The 20550-nt window shown below is 47.3% G+C and overlaps 1 protein-coding gene across 1 annotated transcript; it reads right to left on the reverse strand.

Annotated features, from left to right (window-relative positions):
* Nucleotides 1–717: 717 nt before the first annotated feature.
* On the reverse strand, nt 718–17517 carry Znf518b (zinc finger protein 518B). Its single transcript, XM_021163113.3, has 3 exons — nt 17418–17517; nt 15252–15548; nt 718–7091 (listed from the first exon to the last, which is right to left on the reverse strand). Exon 3 carries the CDS (start codon nt 6896–6898, stop codon nt 3653–3655), a length of 3246 nt encoding a protein of 1081 aa, XP_021018772.1. The 5' UTR covers nt 6899–7091; nt 15252–15548; nt 17418–17517; the 3' UTR covers nt 718–3652.
* Between the last annotated feature and the right edge of the window lie 3033 nt (nt 17518–20550).

Here is a 20550-nt window from a genome sequence, read left to right on the forward strand (position 1 = left end):
ATTTTAAAGGTGCTGGCAAGGCAGTCATAATTGCCGTTGCATTTTCTTGTTATTGATTGGTGGTTTGTGTTATATTTCTATTGTGGTGACCGTGCTGCGGTCAATGAAATTGAATGTTCCAGGCATGCACCTCATCCTAAAATGTCTGAACTTGGAACCATCAAAGGGAACATCTGAATAGAAGAACCCTCCAGAACATGACAGCTCATTCCTATTAGGTAATGAATTTGCTAGAAAAACTGTTGCATGGAAATAATTTTTTCCCCTTCATTTGGCCAATGTTTACCTCAAGCTCAGTTCTCCCAAGAGCAAGGGAGCAATGAGATTATCAATACTTTTAAAATAGCAAGGCCCTTCTTCCCAGGTTTATGTTTTATCAAGTACAGGGCTGCTGATTTGGACCAAAGATAGTAGCAGTGTTACCACGGCCTCAGGGAAGCTGCCTGACAACTAGATCTTTCTCACCTCAAATCCCCCTCCTTGAGAGGCCACAGGGGCCAATGGGCTTGGTAGGAAATCACTCTTTTGTGAAGTGAAGCCAAACAGAAGGGTTGTGTGGGTTCAAATCAGGGCTTGCATTTCTGGCAAGGTATCTCATATCCTGGTAGAACTAAATGCTTGTACTGTGGGCAACACCACCCTCCCATCAGGAGCACCTGCAAGACTTTGCACTCTGAAGCCGCCCCGTTTAATGTCCGAAATGAGAGAGCAGTGAAGATCTTAAAAGTTGCTTTATTTAAACAAAACAGATGCCAACTTTTCTATCTATATACAAACATGTTTCCGAACCAGAGCGGCAGACACACAAACTGTTCACACGGGAGCTGTAATGCTTGACATGGTAAGACAAAGTTTTCTTTTCTGCTCATAAAGACATTCACAGATTCAAAAGTCCTTCTGAAGGCTGAGCAACACCGTACCTTCATCTTCCGGGTGGCTTATGTAAATTCTAAAGAATGGGGGATGGAACTTTGGAGGGTCAATACGTCGTGTTTAGTTTATGTCAACTATGTGTGACCTATGATGGGGGCTCACAAAATGTTCTGGGCTAGAGATAAAATTTTGAATAAAATATAATCTACTGAGAGGACACTTAAGAGACAGAGGTTTAATTTTTTTTTTTTAACTCTACTTGCCTATATCATAAATATAAGAAGATCCTTTCGTTTCTGGTCCCCCAAAGTAAGAAAAACTAGATTAAAAAATAAGTTTAAAATAATTTCATAAGTACTATCAACAAAATTTAATGACTAGAGATCCTTCGATGTCAAGGTAAGACTATGGAAGGAAGTATCCCATTTCTGTCCTCCTTCCAACCCATGGGAAATGGAGTCCTTCCACACTCTTACCTACATGATAAACTTATGTCTAAAACTCTGTTGGAGAAGTCAGTCACTTTCTCATTTCCCACGCTAAGGGCTTCCAGGAGCCCTCCGAGTTCCTCAACAAGGACTGGAGTTATGAAAATCCCCCCAAAACTCGCTACCTATTCTGCCCACTAACCCCAGCTCCATACAAGTCCTAGCTAGTTTAGATAATACTTGAAAACAGCAGCTGTTGCAGCAGAGTGTAAGGATTCTGTTGACGCTGATCTGTGGCAGCTCTTGGTCTAGTCATCGGGGGTGGGGTGGGTGGGGTGGGGAGCTGTGCGGCAGTGAGGGCAACGAGCGGATCCCACAGCCCCTCCTGCCACATGAGATTCAAGTTTGAGCGGGAGGGTTACCAGGCTGCACCACAGATCAGACTTGAGACTGCTTGGCATCACATGGCCACGGAACAGCAGGCAAGACGAAATGCCGCAATACAGTGACCCGCAGGGGCTGGCTATTCCCGGTTGCTCATGGGAATCAGGTCCCACCAGTTACTGTGCTTTCATTTTCTAAAAATGAGATGAAACCATTGTAAAAATGTTCTTTCAAAATAAATTATTTCTAGAATATAAAAAGCTTTATATTTCCCCAGCTCATGTATCATTATAAAATAGGAAATCAGAAAATTAGCTGTTGCAATTTGCATATGGTAAAAAATATTTATATGTGTACACATATATACACATATATAAAAATGCAACTTTTAAATTAAAATTATCAATTAACAAAACAATCAGGTACTGAACTGTACCCAAGAAAAGCCAAGTATGTATAATGAAAACGAGCTTAAAAGGTGTATCCCAACTGTGAGAGGATGAACTAAGACTTGCCACGTGAAAAGGCAAAGTCCGGAAGTCATCCAGAGATTAGAAGTCACTGGTACCATTTTCAGATCTAACCACCCCTCCCCCTGCTCCCCTCACAGCATCCATCACTAAGTCCCCCCAAGGATGTACACTCTCAAGGTCACTGGCTGGTCACTGGTTAGTGCCCTTTGCTCTTGCCCAGGAAGCCCTACCCATGTAGGAGATAAACTTTCTCCTAATGTGCAAAGGTGCCTTGTAGATCGCTGAGTTTTAACACCTCTTGGAGGAGGGGCAGTCCTCCTAGGAATTGTAAGCAAGAGAGGAACATCTGTGGCTAAGCTAGGAGCAGCCTGTTCCTATCACTGAAAACAGGGGTAGTGTTCTTAAAGCCTCCACAGACAATTGTGGTTTTCTTTCCATGTTGTTGACTCCTGCAGTTGCTAGTGTTCATGAGGAAAAATGTGCACGGAGACTAGGCTCTTCCCCAGGAAGGCCTGCTCAGGAACAGGCAAAAGGAGAACAGATCTGGCCCGGGGAGCAGCCCTATGATTCTATGCTCAAGAGTGTGCTGGCACACTCTCAGGCTTTGCATTGAGTCCCGAGGTGAAGAGCCAGTCACAGCAGACCCCACACAGCCTGCTTTCAAGTCCACCTGGAATGGCACCATTGAGGCCAATCTGTTTTTTAATGAATCTGCTCCTTCACAATTTAAAATGGCCATTATTTATGTTTGGTGGAGTATTAGATGCAAAGAACAGGACTTGATTTTATATATTTTTTTCCTTCTTTATCCAAAACAAAACCAAAAAAAAAAAAAAAACCAATTATGTATCCCCTACCCAACTATTATCCACCAATTATATTTTAAAAGCAAGCAAAAGCTAAATACTGAAAATCTGTCTTTTCTTCTCCTAAAAACTGTTGCTGATCCATGCCCAGTGAAAGCAAAGCTCCCGGCTCTGCAGAGCACAGCTAGAACTCACAGTGGGAGGGGCCAAGTACAGCTCTCTAACCAGATTTAAGATGACCCAGCAAGTAGAAAAATGTACTTTCTATTACATAGCAACTATTCTAGAAGAGTAAAGCAAAATCAAAGTGGATGTGTGCACCAAGACAGGCTTAACCCTTCAGCAGCATTTATCCAAAAAGTGTGTCAATCATAAACCTGCCCCCTCTAAGTGGATTATGAAAGATGTGTCTACTCAGAAAAATAAGAACTAAGCGAGGAAGGCCTCAGATCCCACTGAAAACCTGTGGAGAACATTACATCCTTTCAATCAAAACCAGTAGAATTTCAGGGGCTCCCACCTTTCCCTGGTCCAGCCACAGAGCTCAGGTAAGGACAGGGCTCTCACCCTTCTATGGTGACACTAAGGAATAAGCAACTCCCTTTCTTCTACTGCATCAAAGGTCTAGGGTGCGACCCTAAGCCATGAAAACTAGAAGAAAATCAAATTTCAAAGACCCAAGTTTCACTCATTTGCCCTTGGAAGAGAGGACATCCCAGTCTCTGGTGGCCTCTATCAAATGCCTCTGGCCGTGACTCATCCACTCTTCCTGGTCTTCGTAGAGCCTCCCACAGAACCAGCACTTAAAGACACACTGGGCAGGGTCATCCGGCAACGAGCCCACCACCTGATAGTTGTTTTTATGAACCTTCTTCAGTTTCATTTTCAACATCATCTGCCTCTTCATGTGGTTAGTTTCTGCCACATTCTGGTAGGTCAGCCGCATATGGTACCGCCGGACACCCAGCTGACACCTAGTCCTTTCAGACAGGACAACCTTGAGGACATTGCCTTTGTACTTGTTGATTACCTTCATCACATTGGTCACTTCGGGGGAGTCAACGTCAGGATGATTTAGCACAATGACAGGCTGGTTCCGACGGGGACATTTAATCAACTGATCTGGTTTGGCAGCTATGAGGCGCAGCTGCCTTGCCACCTGAAAAAAGGAGGGGTCTTTGAAATAACGGCCGGGATTGGCCTGCATCTTGTTCTTCTTCTTGGCTGAGTTCACTTGCTTGGTTTTATTCTTGCTTACAGTTAGGTTTCTAGAAATTGGCCTTCCTTGCCTGATGGAGTCACTGCTTCCTGGTGCTGTGCTGTACACAGGGACCATTTTCTTAGCAGTGGCACTGTAGATTGGGTCCTCTTTTCTAGATTTGGGCCGAAGAGATGTCTCCAGACCTGGGGACATGTCTGCTGCTCCACTTCTGCATGTCAAGGGCTGGGAGCCCGAGCCTGTCTGTTGCATAGGGCAGAATGGAAGTGTTCCTGCTAACTGGGCTTCGCTGCAAGGTATGCTAACAGGTGTGTCACAGGTGGCCTCTATGATGTGAGCATCTTCAGAAGAGTTAAGGACCCTCAACACAGCCCCTTTGGGGATCAGCACTGGAGTAGCAACAGGAGTCTTTCTGGTCACTCTGTTTTCCATTTTTCCATCATTAGCACTGACAAACTGGGGACAGATTTGCTGTGGAACAAGCTGTCTGCTGCCAGTAATACTGTCCTCGTTTGGAGGTTTTTGGAGAGGACCCACAGAAGGGCCAGGGGTAGGGCCAGGGCCAGTAAGGGACACACTCATCTCTTGAATAGCCTTGGGAGTTGCTTTTGAAGTCAGCTTTGGTGCCTGACCTATGGAACGTCGATGAGCACTATTGGCAGACAAAGAGGAAGGCTTGCCACAAGATTCAATCAACTGAGCTATCTTTCTGCGCAGCAGCTCAATAGACTTTATTTTGGTTGTTGAACTATTCCATTTAATGCCCTCCGGCACATTTTCAGATCCAGAGCTCAGCGAAAACACTGACGAGATGATTGGGCCTTCAAATGTGGTACCTGCTGTTTCAGAAGTCTTGGGCTGCACAGGCTGATCCCCAGGCTGTTGGGACCTCGCTTTTTCTTCTCCAGTTATGTTTATGTGTAAATACTCTTTATTCTGCACAGAGGAAACCTGGCCTGTATTTCCCACTGCCTTGCTTTCCATCTGCTTGTCTTCCAGCTTCCTATCAGAGGAAACCAATGTTTCAGGACGACTAATCCTATTCCTCGCTTCTAAGTCACTTTCACCTACAGGCAATAAGCCCTTCTCTCCAGAGAAGGGAACCTTTGAAGGCAACGAGGAAAGCGGCAGGAGCTGCTGGGAGTCACTGCGGGCCCCTCTTCTGTCATCAGCAAAAGCAACAGCTGCTTTACTCAAGAAATGGCTCACTGTGGCCCCAGGACCATAGGAAACACTATTTTGTACAGAGGCTGGAGAGTGACTTTTTATGGCAGCAGAAGGAAGGGCTCTAGGTGGACACAAACTGGGAGATTTCTGTAACTCCTTGATTGTATTGGAACCGAGGAAAGATTCTTGGTGACTGTGTACACCAGAATTGGGCATGAAAAAATTGCAAGACTTCACCCACTTCACATTTTTAAGCTGTTTCTGAACCAAAGAGTGCAGACGATCCAGGCCCACAAAGTCTCCAGCATTCCCTTCCACGGCTAGTGACCTCGATGCTTCTGTAGAAAGCCTTTTTTTCTGTTCCCCTAAGCCCTTCTCGGTACTCAGACACTCGGAAGTGCCTCCATCTCCTCGGCTCGTTTCCAGGCGGGCGTTTTCTTCCAACGGAAACAGTTTAAGCACAAGCTGCTGAGCGCCATTGACAACCTTCACGTCCATCAACTGGGCCAGACAGTTGGTGGGGACCACCAGCTCTGAGGGTGCCATAACAGTCAGCGGCATCCCTGGATGCACAGGTTCCTTTGAGGGGGACAGCACTTCAACCTCAACATTCTTGTTCCCCAACAGGCTCACCTCCCTGGGCTCAGACAGGGTCACTTTGTTGGGAATACACACTACATCTTTTTGGTACTTCTTTAGCTCGGGTAATAACATCAGGTTGTGTGTTTTGTCTTTGTTCGCATGGAGAGAGAACCGAGATAGCTGGTCCGACAACTTGTTTTGGAAGGCAGCCCTGGGACTGGGGGCCTTTGAGAGTTCCATGCTTTGCTTTGAGATGCTGGTTCTCTTGGGTTCCAGCTTGGCCACCGTTTTGAATGGCCGCTTGGCCCCAGCCCGCTCGTGGACCCTCCTCCTGTGCTTGACAATGTAGTCATTGCGAATAGCACCATAGTCGCAGTACTCACAGCGATAAGGGAAGATGCCCGTGTGCTTCACCAGATGCCTCTGGAACTCCCCTTTCGTGTATGAGATGTAGCTGCAGTGGGAACAGATGAACTTGATCTCCTCGTGCTGCAGTGTGTGCTTTCGGTACTGCAGCGGGTCCTTTGTAGAGAAGCGACACTTATCACAGTAGTATTTGCCTGGCTTGAAGTTCCTAACCTTAAATTTATTTACAGGACTCGAGATGGTTTCCGTTTCATTTCTGACATGCGCAGCACCAGCGTTGTTGTTCACAAAGTGCAGCTGGGTAGGCACTGCTCGAAGGCTGCACTTAAAGCAGACGTAAGTGTCTTGGCTCTGCCCAGGGCCTTTCCTCAAGTCTTGAGTGGGGATCTTGTGAACACTTTTGCACTGTACACAAGTGGCAATTGTCATTGTGGCAGCCTCTGCCTCTGAACCTTGGTACAATAGGGTCTGAGCTTCCTGTCTCTCCGTCCGAGTTGCTCTATTAGGTTGTTTGGGGGACATGGTCAAGGAACTGGGTCCCCCATTCACTTGTGTGGTATAGAGTTGTTCTCCAATATCCTTCATCTCCCTTATCTGCATATGCACATAGCCACCTGAAAATCAGAAAGATGTCACTCAATGAAACCTTCTGCAGGCATCCTCCCACATCCAGTGACTGGTGGAGCAGCAGGCACTTCGTGGTAAATATTTAATAATCAATCACGTTTTATGTCCTTTTACAGGAATATGTGAGCCACAATATGAATGCTTTCAATTCTGTTTCCAGGCAACACTACAGGGGAAAAAAAAAGACATAAGGAATGATTAGTACAGAGGCTCGAGGGTTAGCTAAGCTACCATCACTTCTACTGTGTTGTAATGGCTCAGTGGACACAGAATCCCCACAGATACTAAACTACTTTGCTGCAGCAATGCAAATACAACCATGCTGCAAGCCTAAACTAAAAACATTCTCTGGCTCAGGTGCTGAAGTCTCTTTCTCTAGACCAACCATGAACCTGAGCTACCTGGAGGAAGGACATGACGGGAGCTCAGGATCACCTTTGACAAGGGAATGCTTTGTTTAATTGATGTGAGTGCATGCTAGCAACTTCAGAGGTAGCTTCATATAAGCCTTGCAAAACATCATAAGGACATGCCAACTTAGTTTTCATGTGTGAATTACCAAGTGGTAGAGCCAGGGCTTACAGTTGGCCATTCGCATGTGCACCTTTGTTATGTCAACCCATGCACTCACACACTCGCTTTTGCTTCCACAAGTGAAGCCAACACCATCGGCTCAAACATAGTGATTTCTCTCTCATCTTCAGGGGCCTCCACCAAGTGCTAGGCTCTCTGTCTGTGAGCTGGAGGGCACTGATCAAGAGATGGCTCAAAGCCGGGCGTGGTGGCGCACGCCTTTAATCCCAGCACTCGGGAGGCAGAGGCAGGCGGATTTCTGAGTTCGAGGCCAGCCTGGTCTACAAAGTGAGTTCCAGGACAGCCAGGGCTATACAGAGAAACCCTGTCTCGAAAAACAAAAAAAAAAAAAAAAACAAACAAACAAAAAAACCAAACAAACAAAAAAAGAGATGGCTCAATGGGTAAATACACTTGGTACCAACACTGTCAGTCAGGCAGGAGAGAACCCATTCCTGAAAGCTGTTCTTTGACTGCCACACATGTTCTGTGGCATGGGTACACATGCAATGAATTTAAGAATGCTTAAAAATGGGCAAATCACTGTCTTCCCGTTATGAAGCCCACATTTGGGAGAGTGGTTCGTTTGTTTATTTGTTAAATGGCAGTTAAAAAACACACACACAAACACCCAAAACTGAGAAAGGAGTATCAAAAAGATACAGTAAAGAGGACACAAGAGCTCCTGCAGGGTGGCTGTGGGGCTGGGTGAAGGGAGGACACCCAGACCTGTGCTAGCCAGGGACTGAGGTCTATGGGGGTCCAGAAAAAAGGATGTGTCAAGCAGAGAGAAGGTAAGATCTGTAAGAAGTGGGCCTGGGGCACTTGGAGAATCAGCTGAGGTGGGGCTTGTAGACTGGTCAGAATGGGACACAGGACAAGGGCTCCTCCTGTATATGTGACAGAGAGCTGAGAGAGAGACTGGATCAATGGAATGATAGGCTCTGATTTCTACCCCAACAACAGCATCCAGTGGATCTGGGAGGACTAGAGTGTATCGGCAGGCTACGATGCTTTGGATTAGAACAGGTGAAGGAAACACGTAGAACAAGGAAGCCTATCCATTCTCATGAACATATTATACAGTGGTTGAGAGTATATAATGTACAGACACTTTTCTCAGAAGATACAAACTAGGAGCCCAACAACACTTGCTTGGAGTCTACTGGAAGCTGGCCTTTCATGATCTCAAACAAACAAACAAACAAACCTGGCATCATTTGAGCAATTTCCCCCATGTTTTCATCCAGCAATGAGAACCGAGGACACTTCATGCAGCCACAGAGCTGCAAAGATGATTGTCTCCACAGGGCAGGATGCACTCAGACACTCAAGGGTTTGGTGATGGGTAGGAAAGTGAGGGAGACCTGGCCACTCCTTCTGTCACAGGATGGTCAAGCCAAGAGCTCCACAAAGCCAGTCTGAAAGGTCAGATCAGGGCAGGCACAGGCCTCTCTGCTGCACATTCAGATGTGGTATAAAACCCTTTAAAGGCAGCTTTGAAAAACACTGGAGACCCTGCATTTAAGGACAAGCTGTGACCTCACCTGCAGTCTTTTCTTTCCTGTCCAGCTCTGGTGAATAATGGTTATCTTCATCCAAAGCAACTACAAGCATGTAGCCAAGCCCTGACGCTACACGCAGCACCAAGGAAACAAAGGCCTTGGGTGCCGCAAGTGCTATCTCACCTTTCAAGCATATACGTATGTCAGAGGAAGAACTGTGGCTTGTACAGAACATGTGAATGCGCCTAACTCGCAGCGGAGACCAGCCTTCCTACTCCACTGGATTCTGGTGTAGACAGAAAGAGGCCTTTCAGGGGCATCGGGAGGGGAAGCAGACATACTGTTTACTTCCCAGATCTCTAAACTGGCACATGTGAAAGGAGACAGGGAAGCCAGGCGTGGTGGCGCACGCCTTTAATCCCAGCACTCGGGAGGCAGAGGCAGGCGGATTTCTGAGTTCGAGGCCAGCCTGGTCTACAGAGTGAGTTCCAGGACAGCCAGGGCTACACAGAGAAACCCTGTCTTGAAAAAAACCAAAAAAAAAAAAAAAAAAAAAAGAAAGGAGACAGGGTGACCCCTAGAACTCCTGCCACACACAAAGTGACCTCAAGCAGTGACCTATGTGCATGTGTTTGCTCATCTATAGGATAAATGCCTTGATTAGGTTTCTCAGCCTGAAGCTGCTGGTCTCTGAAATAAGACTTTATAATAATTTAAGAACACGAGTATCTTCAACATTTTCTCCCCAGCAATTTCATGCAGATGCCATTTAGTGCAAGTACGGCCTGGACAACCACAGGACCATAGGATGCAGAGGCTGACGTCGGTATAGAGCTCATGTCCAGAGGTCCCGAAGCTTGGAGGAACCTAAGAGCCATGCAAACACAGACATTCCAGAGGTGTATTCCCTCTTAGCACAGAGGAGGCTGTTAACACAGCATCAATTAAGGCACCAGGTAACCCTGACAAAAAGCCTGCAGGCAGCTGAAATCTAGCTTCCAGACTCATTTAAGTCCTTTAAACACTGGCTACTCTAAGCCCTCCCCCCATCTTTCCCTCTTCAGGCAGAATTATGTGTTCACTGTCAATGATTCACCCTGAAATAAAAAGGAAGATGCCTCCCTGTAACTCCCCTTCCACTCTGACTTGCAGGCAAACAGAGGACTCAGTCTTGGGCCCAGCTAGTAACCTGCACAGCCCTTCTCATGCCAGGCAGTTCTTGGTTCTCAGTCCTGTCCTGAAGATCTGCACCCAATCACCATGGCAATGGCTGTTCTCATCTACCAGCCTCAGAGCCTTATAACATGGGTAGCAGTGGTGCTGGTGGTGCACTCATTTAAGCGCTTGCCCTGCACAGCTTGTTTACTGATGGTTTCAATGCATCACCTCATTACATGAACATTAACTATAAGTAGTTACCAAATATACTATTGGTTATAGTTAACCAAAGTTAACTATAAGTAGTAACCAAAGTTAACTATAAGTAGTTACCACCTGCAAAGCTCCCTTCAGGTTTTCATATCTCCACAGCCTCAAAGATTCAACACTTTTACCGTGTTCTTGGCCAGGTCCCTTCACATCTTGGAGGCTCCCAATCCTTTTAAATGTTTAAATAGATTTAGCCAGCAGGGTCATGACCATCAGTAAGAAGCAGAGAGCATCCTGAAGCAGTGTTCCTAGAGAATCAGGCCAGCTCTTGAGTATTTGAGGAACAAGAGGGTCCTGTGATACCATCTCTGCAAAACCATCTAAGCTCCCTAACTTCCAAGGGGGTTATAACCCACTGAAACCTGAGACTATCCTAAGAGAAATACAAGTTCAACACACTTGCCTACAGCACTGCATAACAGAGCATAGCCCATTTACAACTAAGAATACTTACATTAGCTAGCACACAGCTAGATAGTTTACATAAAATAACTAAGTCATTCCGTGAACTGAATCCAGTTCATGGTGCAGTACTGATGGCTTACACTTGTGACAGCATGGCTGACCACCAGTTCCAGGTCACAGCTGCCACCTGACATCACAAGAATGCTGTGCTGCATATGGCCCGCTTGATAAAATGTCAACAAACAAACCCAGAAGTACGATCAAGTTGGAGACAACTTGTATTTTAAATTAAGAATCCTTGAGAACAGGCGTGAACCTGTCAGCACCCATCCTTGCAGAGAGAAGCCAGACATCTAGGCTATAAACCATTTCAGTGGCTACATTTTTAAGACTATCCTCAGTATACCATTGCCGCTTCCCCTCTCATGGTGGAAAAGAGGGGGCTTTCTTTAAAGTCCTAGCTGGCTTTTGCAACTTGTGCAGCTGGGTGCCAGATAGCACATAGGTCCAGTGGGTTTTGTTTTTTATTTTTTTGTTTGTTTGTTTTGTTTTTCGAGACAAGGTTTCTCTGAATAGCCCTGGCTGTCCTGGAACTCACTCTGTAGACCAGACTGGCCTCGAACTCAGAAATCCGCCTGCCTTTGCCTCCCAAGTGCTGGGATTAAAGGCATACGCCACTACTGCCCTGCACACAGGTCCTGTGTTAATACTCCAAGGGAAAGCAGCATCAGCATGGGAGATGGGCAGTGGGTGAGGTGGACATGGGGACACTTCTCAGGTACAGTCCACCTGAATGAGAGCATCGACACTTGCACACAAGTCCTTTGTGTGATTCACACACAGCTGCCTGTGAAGCCGAATCCTTCTGGCAAGGTACTGTCAATGGACTGAGGGCCAAGGGTGACATAAGACGCTGCAGACAGAGGGCTGGACATGGATGCACTTAACACCGAAGGCACCCAACATATCAGTGGCAAAGTTCACCGACCTCCACAGTCACAGCTCCTAGGACAAGACGCCATTTTTTCTTTCTTTCTTTCTTTCTTTCTTTCTTTCTTTCTTTCTTTCTTTCTTTCTTTCTTATAACTCAGAAGGGCTCAGTACCATTAACTTAATGGCCTAGAAGGAGATCCATTTAACATTGTCTGTTTTCCATAATCAATGACTTGGCAGCATATAAAGATCTCTTTAACAATAGAATCATCTATAGCAAAAGCTAAAGCCAATTGTCATGTACCAATACATAGGAATAGTTCTGTGTGCCATGTCCTCACTCCCTGCACTGAGGTAGGGATGGGAGTGTACTTGTGTGCCCTATGTGTGAGGTTTTTGTTTGTTTGTTTTGTGTTGTGTTTTTAATTTTTTAATTTTGAGCATACTTGTATTGATTTCTTTTTTTCTTTCTTTCTTCTTTTTTTTGTTTTTTGGTTTTTTGAGACAGGGTTTCTCTGTATAGACCTGGCTGTCCTGGAACTCACTTTGTAGACCAGGCTGGCCTCAAACTCAGAAATCCACCTGCCTCTGCCTCCCGAGTGCTGGGATTAAAGGCGTGCACCACTACGCCCGGCTTTGTATTGATTTCTTACATACTTATTGCAAGATCACAAGGGGAAAAATTTAACTTGAAGATTCAGTTCACAGATGCTCAAAGCTGGTCAGGGACAGGAAAGTTTGTATTCATTGTTAAGAAGGAAGCATACAGCTTCCAAATGCTTATTAGTGTTCAACAGGTCAGAGAGGGCCAAGCATGTAAGGCCAGCTCTCACATTATCAGTCTAGAAACAATGCAGGATTTTAAACGGCAGTGCCAACACTTGGCTGGTGCATGACCTGGGGCACACTGCTTGCTCCTTGGCCTACAGCACAGGGTTGGTGGGTAAGGGCAACCACCACAATGCCAGTGGAAGGTCTCAGGAAAGCAGTTGGTTCACCAGGTCTCACTCGATGCTACTTTACAGTCTTAATAAAGAAAATAAGCCAAGCGTAGGTTTCGGAACTGCCTGGTCGTGGCTCTTTCTAGAACATAGCTGAGCCTCCCTTTACATTTAAACACTGTTTGGTTGTACAGTCAAGACTGACCCAGGTAGAAACTACTTGCCAGCTTTGGGGCAAGTAGTTAAGTTACCTTGAGAGAAAAGACACTGTTGGACGCACACATTACCCTAGGCTTTAGGTGTCAGCTGCTCAATCAGGCTACCTTTCCCTGCCCTCTCTTATGGAAGCACAGTCACTCCATGCAACAGGTCTGCAGCCAATGTCCCCTCTACATGTCAATGAGGAAAGAACGTAGCTGGACAGTGTATCGCACCCACGGCTGAATATGACTGGGAAGCAAAAATCAAACAGCTTTTTGTAGGCGTTCTGGTCCAGGTCTCCTGCCTTTGCTGTGGCTCTGCCCACGCCCATTACACAAGAAGGGGGGCTGGGGGGGGGGAGGCAGGGATTTCGCTTCTGAACCCAAGAAAAACAAAGGATTCTGCTGGAAGCTTAACTCTTCAGCCCTTATTGGCTGGGTCCTTTGGCAAGTGATTTCGCCCTCTTCACTGCCAGTCTGTGTGCCTGCCGCTCACAAGCTATATCTACGCATTCCTTCTGTTTATGACTTATCTCACCTGCCCCTCTATTTGAGCCTATAGTGGCTAGTGGCCTGTCGCTAACACTGGACGGGGAAGATGCCAGCATTAGACTTACAAACAGCATATCATCTTCTGGACCTTTAAATAAAACGACCGCCTTGCCAAGTGCTTCAATGACTACAAATCAGAACTGAGCAGATGGGAAAGCAGGCCTGAATGGGTAGTGTCAATCATTTAGTGGGCTCTTCATGCCCAACCACCTTGCACTCAGGAATGATTAAGGATGACTGTCACCTCGATGACAAGAGGCATGTCCATATGCCACAGATAAAACGCACCGCCCCCAGGGTCTCACTGTCTTCTGAAGGCAGGTGTATTGCAGGGGCAACAGAACAGAGGCTGCGGCAATCTATCTGACTGTCTGCTCCCTCAGGGACTACAATTTAAGAGTGCGGAGCACAGGACCTTGGGAAACCATAGACAGGTAGCAGGCCTTTGGCTTGCTAGCTATCTAGCTATGTGATTTTAGACTTTTAACCTAACTTAGCCTGAGTTTCTGCAGTAGTAAAAAAGGATAATTTGAAGATAAATGAAAAGAAAATCTAAATGCAAGTAGCTAGTAACAGAGAGCCCAGGAAATGACAACATTTTGGTAAGACTTCTTTAAGTGTAAGGTCCAGTAAAGCTCCACATACAGAGGACTTGCTCAGATGCTACGAGCGCCCACCGTTGACAGCGGAAGTGGCTGTGAACTCTACTCCAGAAGACAAAGGGATTTTATGGGCCACTCCTCCCAATAGTTTATGAGGAAAGAGAGAGTAAGGCTGGCGTCCTTCAAGTTCAAGGCTTGTGATTTAAGTGTGAGAAATAAGGTCACTAATGAGCAAACATGCTTATGAGCCTTAGAAAGGACACACGAATGTATGTGCACACACATGTGCCATGGGCGCACACAGACACAAATACAACCAAGGGGTAATAAAAACAGTAGGTACAAACTTCAGATTGGAAACACTCAAAGGGCTCCAAGGTCTCTGAAGATATTTAGTCTGAACACTGTTTTGTATTTCCCTCATTCTCTTTTTGGCCTTAAAGAAAAGTCCCAAAATTTGTAGAATAGTTTAATAAAAGAGAAGCAATCTTTCCTTCTACAACGGGAAACATTGGCCTTGACTATATTAAGAGAAATATGGTCTGGATAAGCCCACGATGTTTAAAGGAAGTTACTCAGGGGCTTTGAAAAGGCTGCTGCTTGGGTCCCATTTCTCATAGACTGGAGTCTAATTGAGGTGGTGGCAGGGCAGAATCCATACATAAGTCTACAAGGCTTCGAAAAGGATTCTTACATACGACTCGGGTTGGGAACCACCTTAATTTTAGGAAAGTGTGGGGATGGCAAGAAAAACTGCCACTCTGTAGACCTCACACCGAAGGTAGGGGCAGGCCACTGCCTTTAGAGTAGTGAGGTGTCTAAACGCGTAAGAGTCAAGGCTTTGCCCCTGACGTGTAGCACGACCTTGGGAATACCAAGGTCTTTGAGAGGTAGACTCTCAGCCATCAGAATGTCCCTGTTCTCCTGCCACAGGATCTGGGCACGGATAAGTGCAAACAGCACAGATGAGAACTGTGCTAGGCCACCCCTGGACGGGTTGCTGTCCCTAAGGAGTCTAAGTGGAGCCAGAAGTAAATGGGCAAGTTCAATGTGGACCCTGTTATCAGGTAGCTCTCAATTGCTGGCTGATTGCCGATGCGGCAGCACCTTGGCCTTAGTCATGAAGGCTGCCTGTAGGAGCAGGCTCATATGGTCCTAGACATGCTTTGAAACAAAACTTCAATTACCTGCTTCTTTTAAAACGAAGGGCCAGGAGATGGTATGTGGCTTTTCTAGGTCACACTGAGGTGGAAAGTGGTGGCAGGCAGCGTCCAGCTAACACTCCCGTCTTGTGAGCTGAGGTCACAGCCAGGATTCCTGGCCTCTTGGGCACTGCTCTTCCAGGCCCAGAAGTCAAGAGTGTGGCAAGTCTCTGTGGCTCTTCCTTTTCTTTCAGGCCTTGTTAGCCACCGAGGACAAGTCTCAGGACTTCAGGCCTGTGGTGTAGACATCTATGCTCAGAAGCCAGGGCTGCGCCAATGGGCCTGCAACAGAGTCAGACACTTGGGTGTAAGTCTGGGATCTGCAAGATGTGGTCTCTTGGATACATTTATTGAAGAAAGGGCAAAACAAATCAACCTTCTAAACGCTTCTCAATGGCAGCCAGTCTAAGCTTAAAAAGGAGGGCTTCCTGGGAACCTAAATGAAATGGAGGGCTTCCTTGCTGGAGTGGGGCACGAGACTGATTCAGAATCCTTCCCAGGCTACCCCGTGTCACCCGCTCCCACCCATGAAGGGACAGTCTGGATTAGATAGTCTCCAGCCACTTTTCTGCAGGTGGCTGGGTTTGCAGGGTAGCAACAGCAAGCAGTGGAGATCAAAGGCACTTTCGGAACAATCAAGGCAGGGAGAATCCTCACTGGGAAGGACCCCCACTTACCACAGTATCAGCAGACTTGGTCATGAAAGGCCGGCCATTGCATTGACTCAGAGGATACAGGAGTGCCTGAGGAAAATGGCAGCCCTCGCAGTGACAATTATGAACCTGCCCTTTGTTCTGCCTCTTGCACAAACACTGTCCCAGGCCCTCTTACTTAATGGCAGATAGACAAGAAAGAAAATATAGCTTTCTTTAAGTGGGCTGAAAATTAATGACTGCCATCTGAGAGGAAGCCAGGAGAAGACAAAGCTTCCCATTACTCGTCCACAGCCACCAGCATAACAGGGCCAGACACATCAGATGCCCCTGCCAGGGCTAACATAACAGATCCAAGAGAAAAACATATCTTAAATAAATGCATGCCTTTGATAGGGATAATGCCTGCGATTTAAAAGGCTGAATATGGCACTCCAAGCATAGAAATATCTCTGGGCTTCCAGAATCCTTGGGAAGGGCATACTCTCCTGTATAGTCCTGGACTGGGCTTAACTTTGTATGTGTGACTTAGACGGACTGAGACACCTTCCCAAGCTAGCTGGCTACTCTTCTGTAGCAAGTGTTGCAAGCTCAGGGAATTGTCTTCGAAGGTGATTTCAACTCTAAACTTAAGGTGTAATGTTTTAAGAGCTCAAACACAACATTGAGTTTGGGTTGATAGGCTATTTTTCAATAGGACAACGTGCTTGATGGTTCACTTTTAAAAATTGATAAATATTGTTGGTATTCTATATTTTTTAATAGCAGAAGGAATTTAATGAGGGTAGATCAAATACCCAACAAACAAGAGGAGTTTGGTATTTCCGATCTTTTGGTTTTCCCTTTTCGGGTCATAAACTTTGCATTGGTTCTTTCTCCTTTTCTGCACCCTTTCCTTAGCCTTAATCTGCACCCAATCTCTTAACTCCGGGCAACTGCATCAAACTGAAAGGCTGTGATGGAGCTGTCCCGCAAAAGGTGACATCAAGACTCATCCCACCCAGAATCAGGTCTTCTGTGGACAGGCCCACCCCGACACCCGCTCCAAAGACAATGCCAGCGTGGTCCTCAAGTTTATTGTTGGCGCGCTCGCAGGGATGCACGCTCTCCCCGGCGAGGCCAGGGCGCCTTCTGGCGCTGAGCGAGGTGCGAGTGCAAGATTCGCACCGTCGCGTCCCCTCAGGGCCGGCGGGTCACAGATGGGGTGTCTTCCAAACGCTGAAAGCCAAAGCCGCGTCAAGCCAGCCTCGGAGGCCGAGAGGCTTTAAAAATGGCCTCCTGACGACACTTCCTGCTAGGGGCCGAGGCATCATTTAAAAAGCCGGCTCAACCGCCCGGCGCGACGAGTCGCGGGGCTGAGCCGGCGCTGCACAAAGGCCTCAGGGTGGGCCGTGGGTCTCCGACCCGATCCGCCTAGCCCTGAGGCGCGCACGCGGAACCGTGGAGCCACGCCCGGCCGCGCCCGCCCTGGTCCCTACCGCCCCGCACCACCACTCACCCGGACGCCGCGGCACCGCACGGTCCCAGATCCCAGCGGACGGACAGGCGTCTAGACCGCCGGCTACCGCCCGCAGACCGCCGCCGCCGCGCCCGCTGTAGGTCCCTACCCGGGGGGGCGGAGTCGGGCCGGCGGCGCGCGTGCGCAATGCGGCGCGACTGCAGCGGAGAGGCGGGCGCCTGAGGTTGCCCCTTCACTGCCCCTGGGCTGTGGGGTCTGAGCTTGGGGGCGATCGCACCCACTGGGTGCAGTGTTTGCATCCCTCCGTCCTGCACGCTCTGCAGCTTCCTCTGCAAAGAACTGAGTGCGCTTCTCTTTGGGTTCAATGGAATATCCATGGGCGCCTGGCCCTCCTTGGGTCCTGCGGAGGGTGGATTTGGTGCTTGCCCTCAAGGAGCATGAAGTTCTACAGTTAAGTCAGTGAAGCGACTACAAATGGGCTCAAGTCTTCAGCCATCACAGCTTCCAGGGGCGCCCTAGTGAAGGAGATGGGCCTGCAGCCCTAGATTTGGATACAGCTAGCAGCTGGCTTAGGCATAGAAGCTTCGACGAAGTCATTTCTAAAGCTAAGGAAGATCATATTTGAAGTCTAAGGCCTCATCTCGTGCACGTTGTGACAGTCAGCAGGGAAAGGATTGATGGAGAGACAGTCAGAAGATGCTATGAGCTCATTTAGTGTGTGGGAGTTTGTGTCTACCTCCTAAGTTTCAATGTCTGCAGGTAAATGGTCCCTTTTCACATTAGGTTCATACCTACAGTCTACTGGATAAAAGACAGTCTTAAATAGTCCCACTCTGAGGGAAGAAGGGAATCATATGGCTAGTGGGCTCACAATAAGTGACTTTGATGCTGCTTCCCCAAAATACAAAACTGTCCCTCAGCAAGGACAGATGGTTGCATGGGAGCAGCATCACTGTGAAGTGCAGATCCTTCATGGACAACAGGCAGACGTTTCCTTCAAAGCTCTGCAAAAGAAGCCAAGACTGGACTCCAGTTCCTTCCTCTGGGTGGGTGGCAAAGATGAGCGCCTAGATATCAGTTGTATGCTGGAAAGAGATGGCGGGCTTTGGCAAAATCCAACCTGGAGGAGCGGAGTTTGGGAAGAAGAGGTAGTCACAATGCCAGCTGCTGGGCAAGCCCCCAGCCCCTGAAAGAGCAGGTACCAGACATAGAAAGTCTGGGCAGAGATTCTTTGCCTTGCTCTTTGAGACAATGCCTTTGACCACACCGTGATAAGCTATCTTCCTGTTTTAGGGTCTTACTGCTGTGAACAGACACAAGGCAACTCTCCCCCGCCCCCCCCCCCCGCCCCCCAGACAGGGTTTCTCTGTATAGCCCTGGCTGTCCTTTGTAGACTAGGCTGGCCTCGAACTCAGAAATTCATATGCCTCTGCCTCCCAAGTACTGGGATTAAAGGCGTGTGCCACCACCGCTCCGCACAGGGCAACTCTTATAAGAACAACATTTAATTGGGGCTGGTGTACAGGTTCAGAGGTTCAGTCCTTTATCATCAAGATGGGAACATGGCAGCATCCAGGCAGGCATGATGCAGGAGGAGCTGAGAGTTCTACATCTTCATCTGAAGGCTGCTAGCAGAATACAGACGTCCAGGGTGAGAGTCTAAAGCCCACACCCATAGTGACACACCTACTCCAACAAGGCCACATGTCCAAATTGTGCCACTCCTTGGGCCAAGCATATTCAAAACATGACACTACCTATCCTTCTTTTCTCTCTCTTTTTTTTTAATATTTTTTTATTACGTATTTTCCTCAATTACATTTCCAATGCTATCCCAAAAGTCCCCCATACCCCCCCCCCCCACTTCCCTACCCACCCATTCCCATTCTTTTGGCCCTGGCATTCCCCTATATTGGGGCATATAAAGTTTGCAAGTCCAATGGGCCTCTCTTTCCAGTGATGGCCGACTAGGCCATCTTTCGATACATATGCAGCTAGAGACAAGAGCTCCGGGGTACTGGTTAGTTCATCATGTTTTTCCAACTATAGGGTTGCAGATCCCTTTAGCTCCTTGGGTACTTTCTCTAGCTTCTCCATTGGGAGCCCTGTGATACATCCAATAGCTGACTGTGAGCATCCACTTCTGTGTTTGCTAGGCCCTGGCATAGTCTCACAAGAGACAGCTATATTTGGGTCCTTTCAGCAAAATCTTGCTAGTGTATGCAATGGTGTCAGCGTTTGGAAGCTGATTATGGGATGGATCCCTGGATATGGCAGTCTCTAGATGGTCCATCCTTTCATCACAGCTCCAAACTTTGTCTCTGTAACTCCTTTGATGGGTGTTTTGTTCCCAATTCTAAGAAGGGGCATAGTGTCCACACTTTGGTCTTCATTCTTCTTGACTTTCATGCGTTTAGCAAATTGTATCTTATATCTTGGGTATCTTCTTTTCTCTTTCTCCTGCTAAATAAACTAAAGGACCCGCTCTCTGGGAACAATAACAAATAGGTTCAAAGTTCAGAGTCTCCCTCAAGAGTAGGCTAATGATGAGTAGAACTTTGGGAATATGTCCTGATCATGCCTGAGAACTTCTAGTGACACAAGGAAGGAAAGTCGGTTATACATAGGAGAACCAGAAGTCTCAGTGCTAGAGAGCTTTTAGCTCCAAGTGTTGTGTCTCCTTTCCATCCCCACCCATACACCACAGTCCCACCTTCTTCAGTCACAGAATTGACAGAAGGATGCTTTTGGATCGTCTGGAAGCTTCTGTGGAGATAGAGCTACTATGGGCCTGCTTCCTAGCCTACTGGATCCCTGGTTTCTCATGCAAAATTCAGGCAACAGTAGGACCTCTCCAACAGGCAGCTGTCTGTGTTCAACAAGAGCATCTAGTCCAGCGGTTCTCAACCTGTGGGTAACGGCCCCTTTGGGGGTCCCATATCAGATATTTACATCACGATTCATAACAGAAGTAACAAAATTGCAGTTATAGAATAATTTTATAGTTGGGGGTCACCACAACATGAGGAACGGTATTAAAGGGGCACAGCGTTAGGAAGGTTGAGCACCACTGGTCTAGACTGTCACAGTCCCTGGCTGTTGAGAAGAGACTGATAATTCTCACAGTTCTCAGAATCCCCAGTGTGGTAAGGTAAAGTGGTTTGCAGAGAAG

This window comes from Mus caroli, unplaced genomic scaffold (assembly GCF_978045245.1).
Source record: "Mus caroli unplaced genomic scaffold, Mus_caroli_1 scaffold_4, whole genome shotgun sequence".
Classification (NCBI taxonomy): domain Eukaryota; kingdom Metazoa; phylum Chordata; class Mammalia; order Rodentia; family Muridae; genus Mus; species Mus caroli.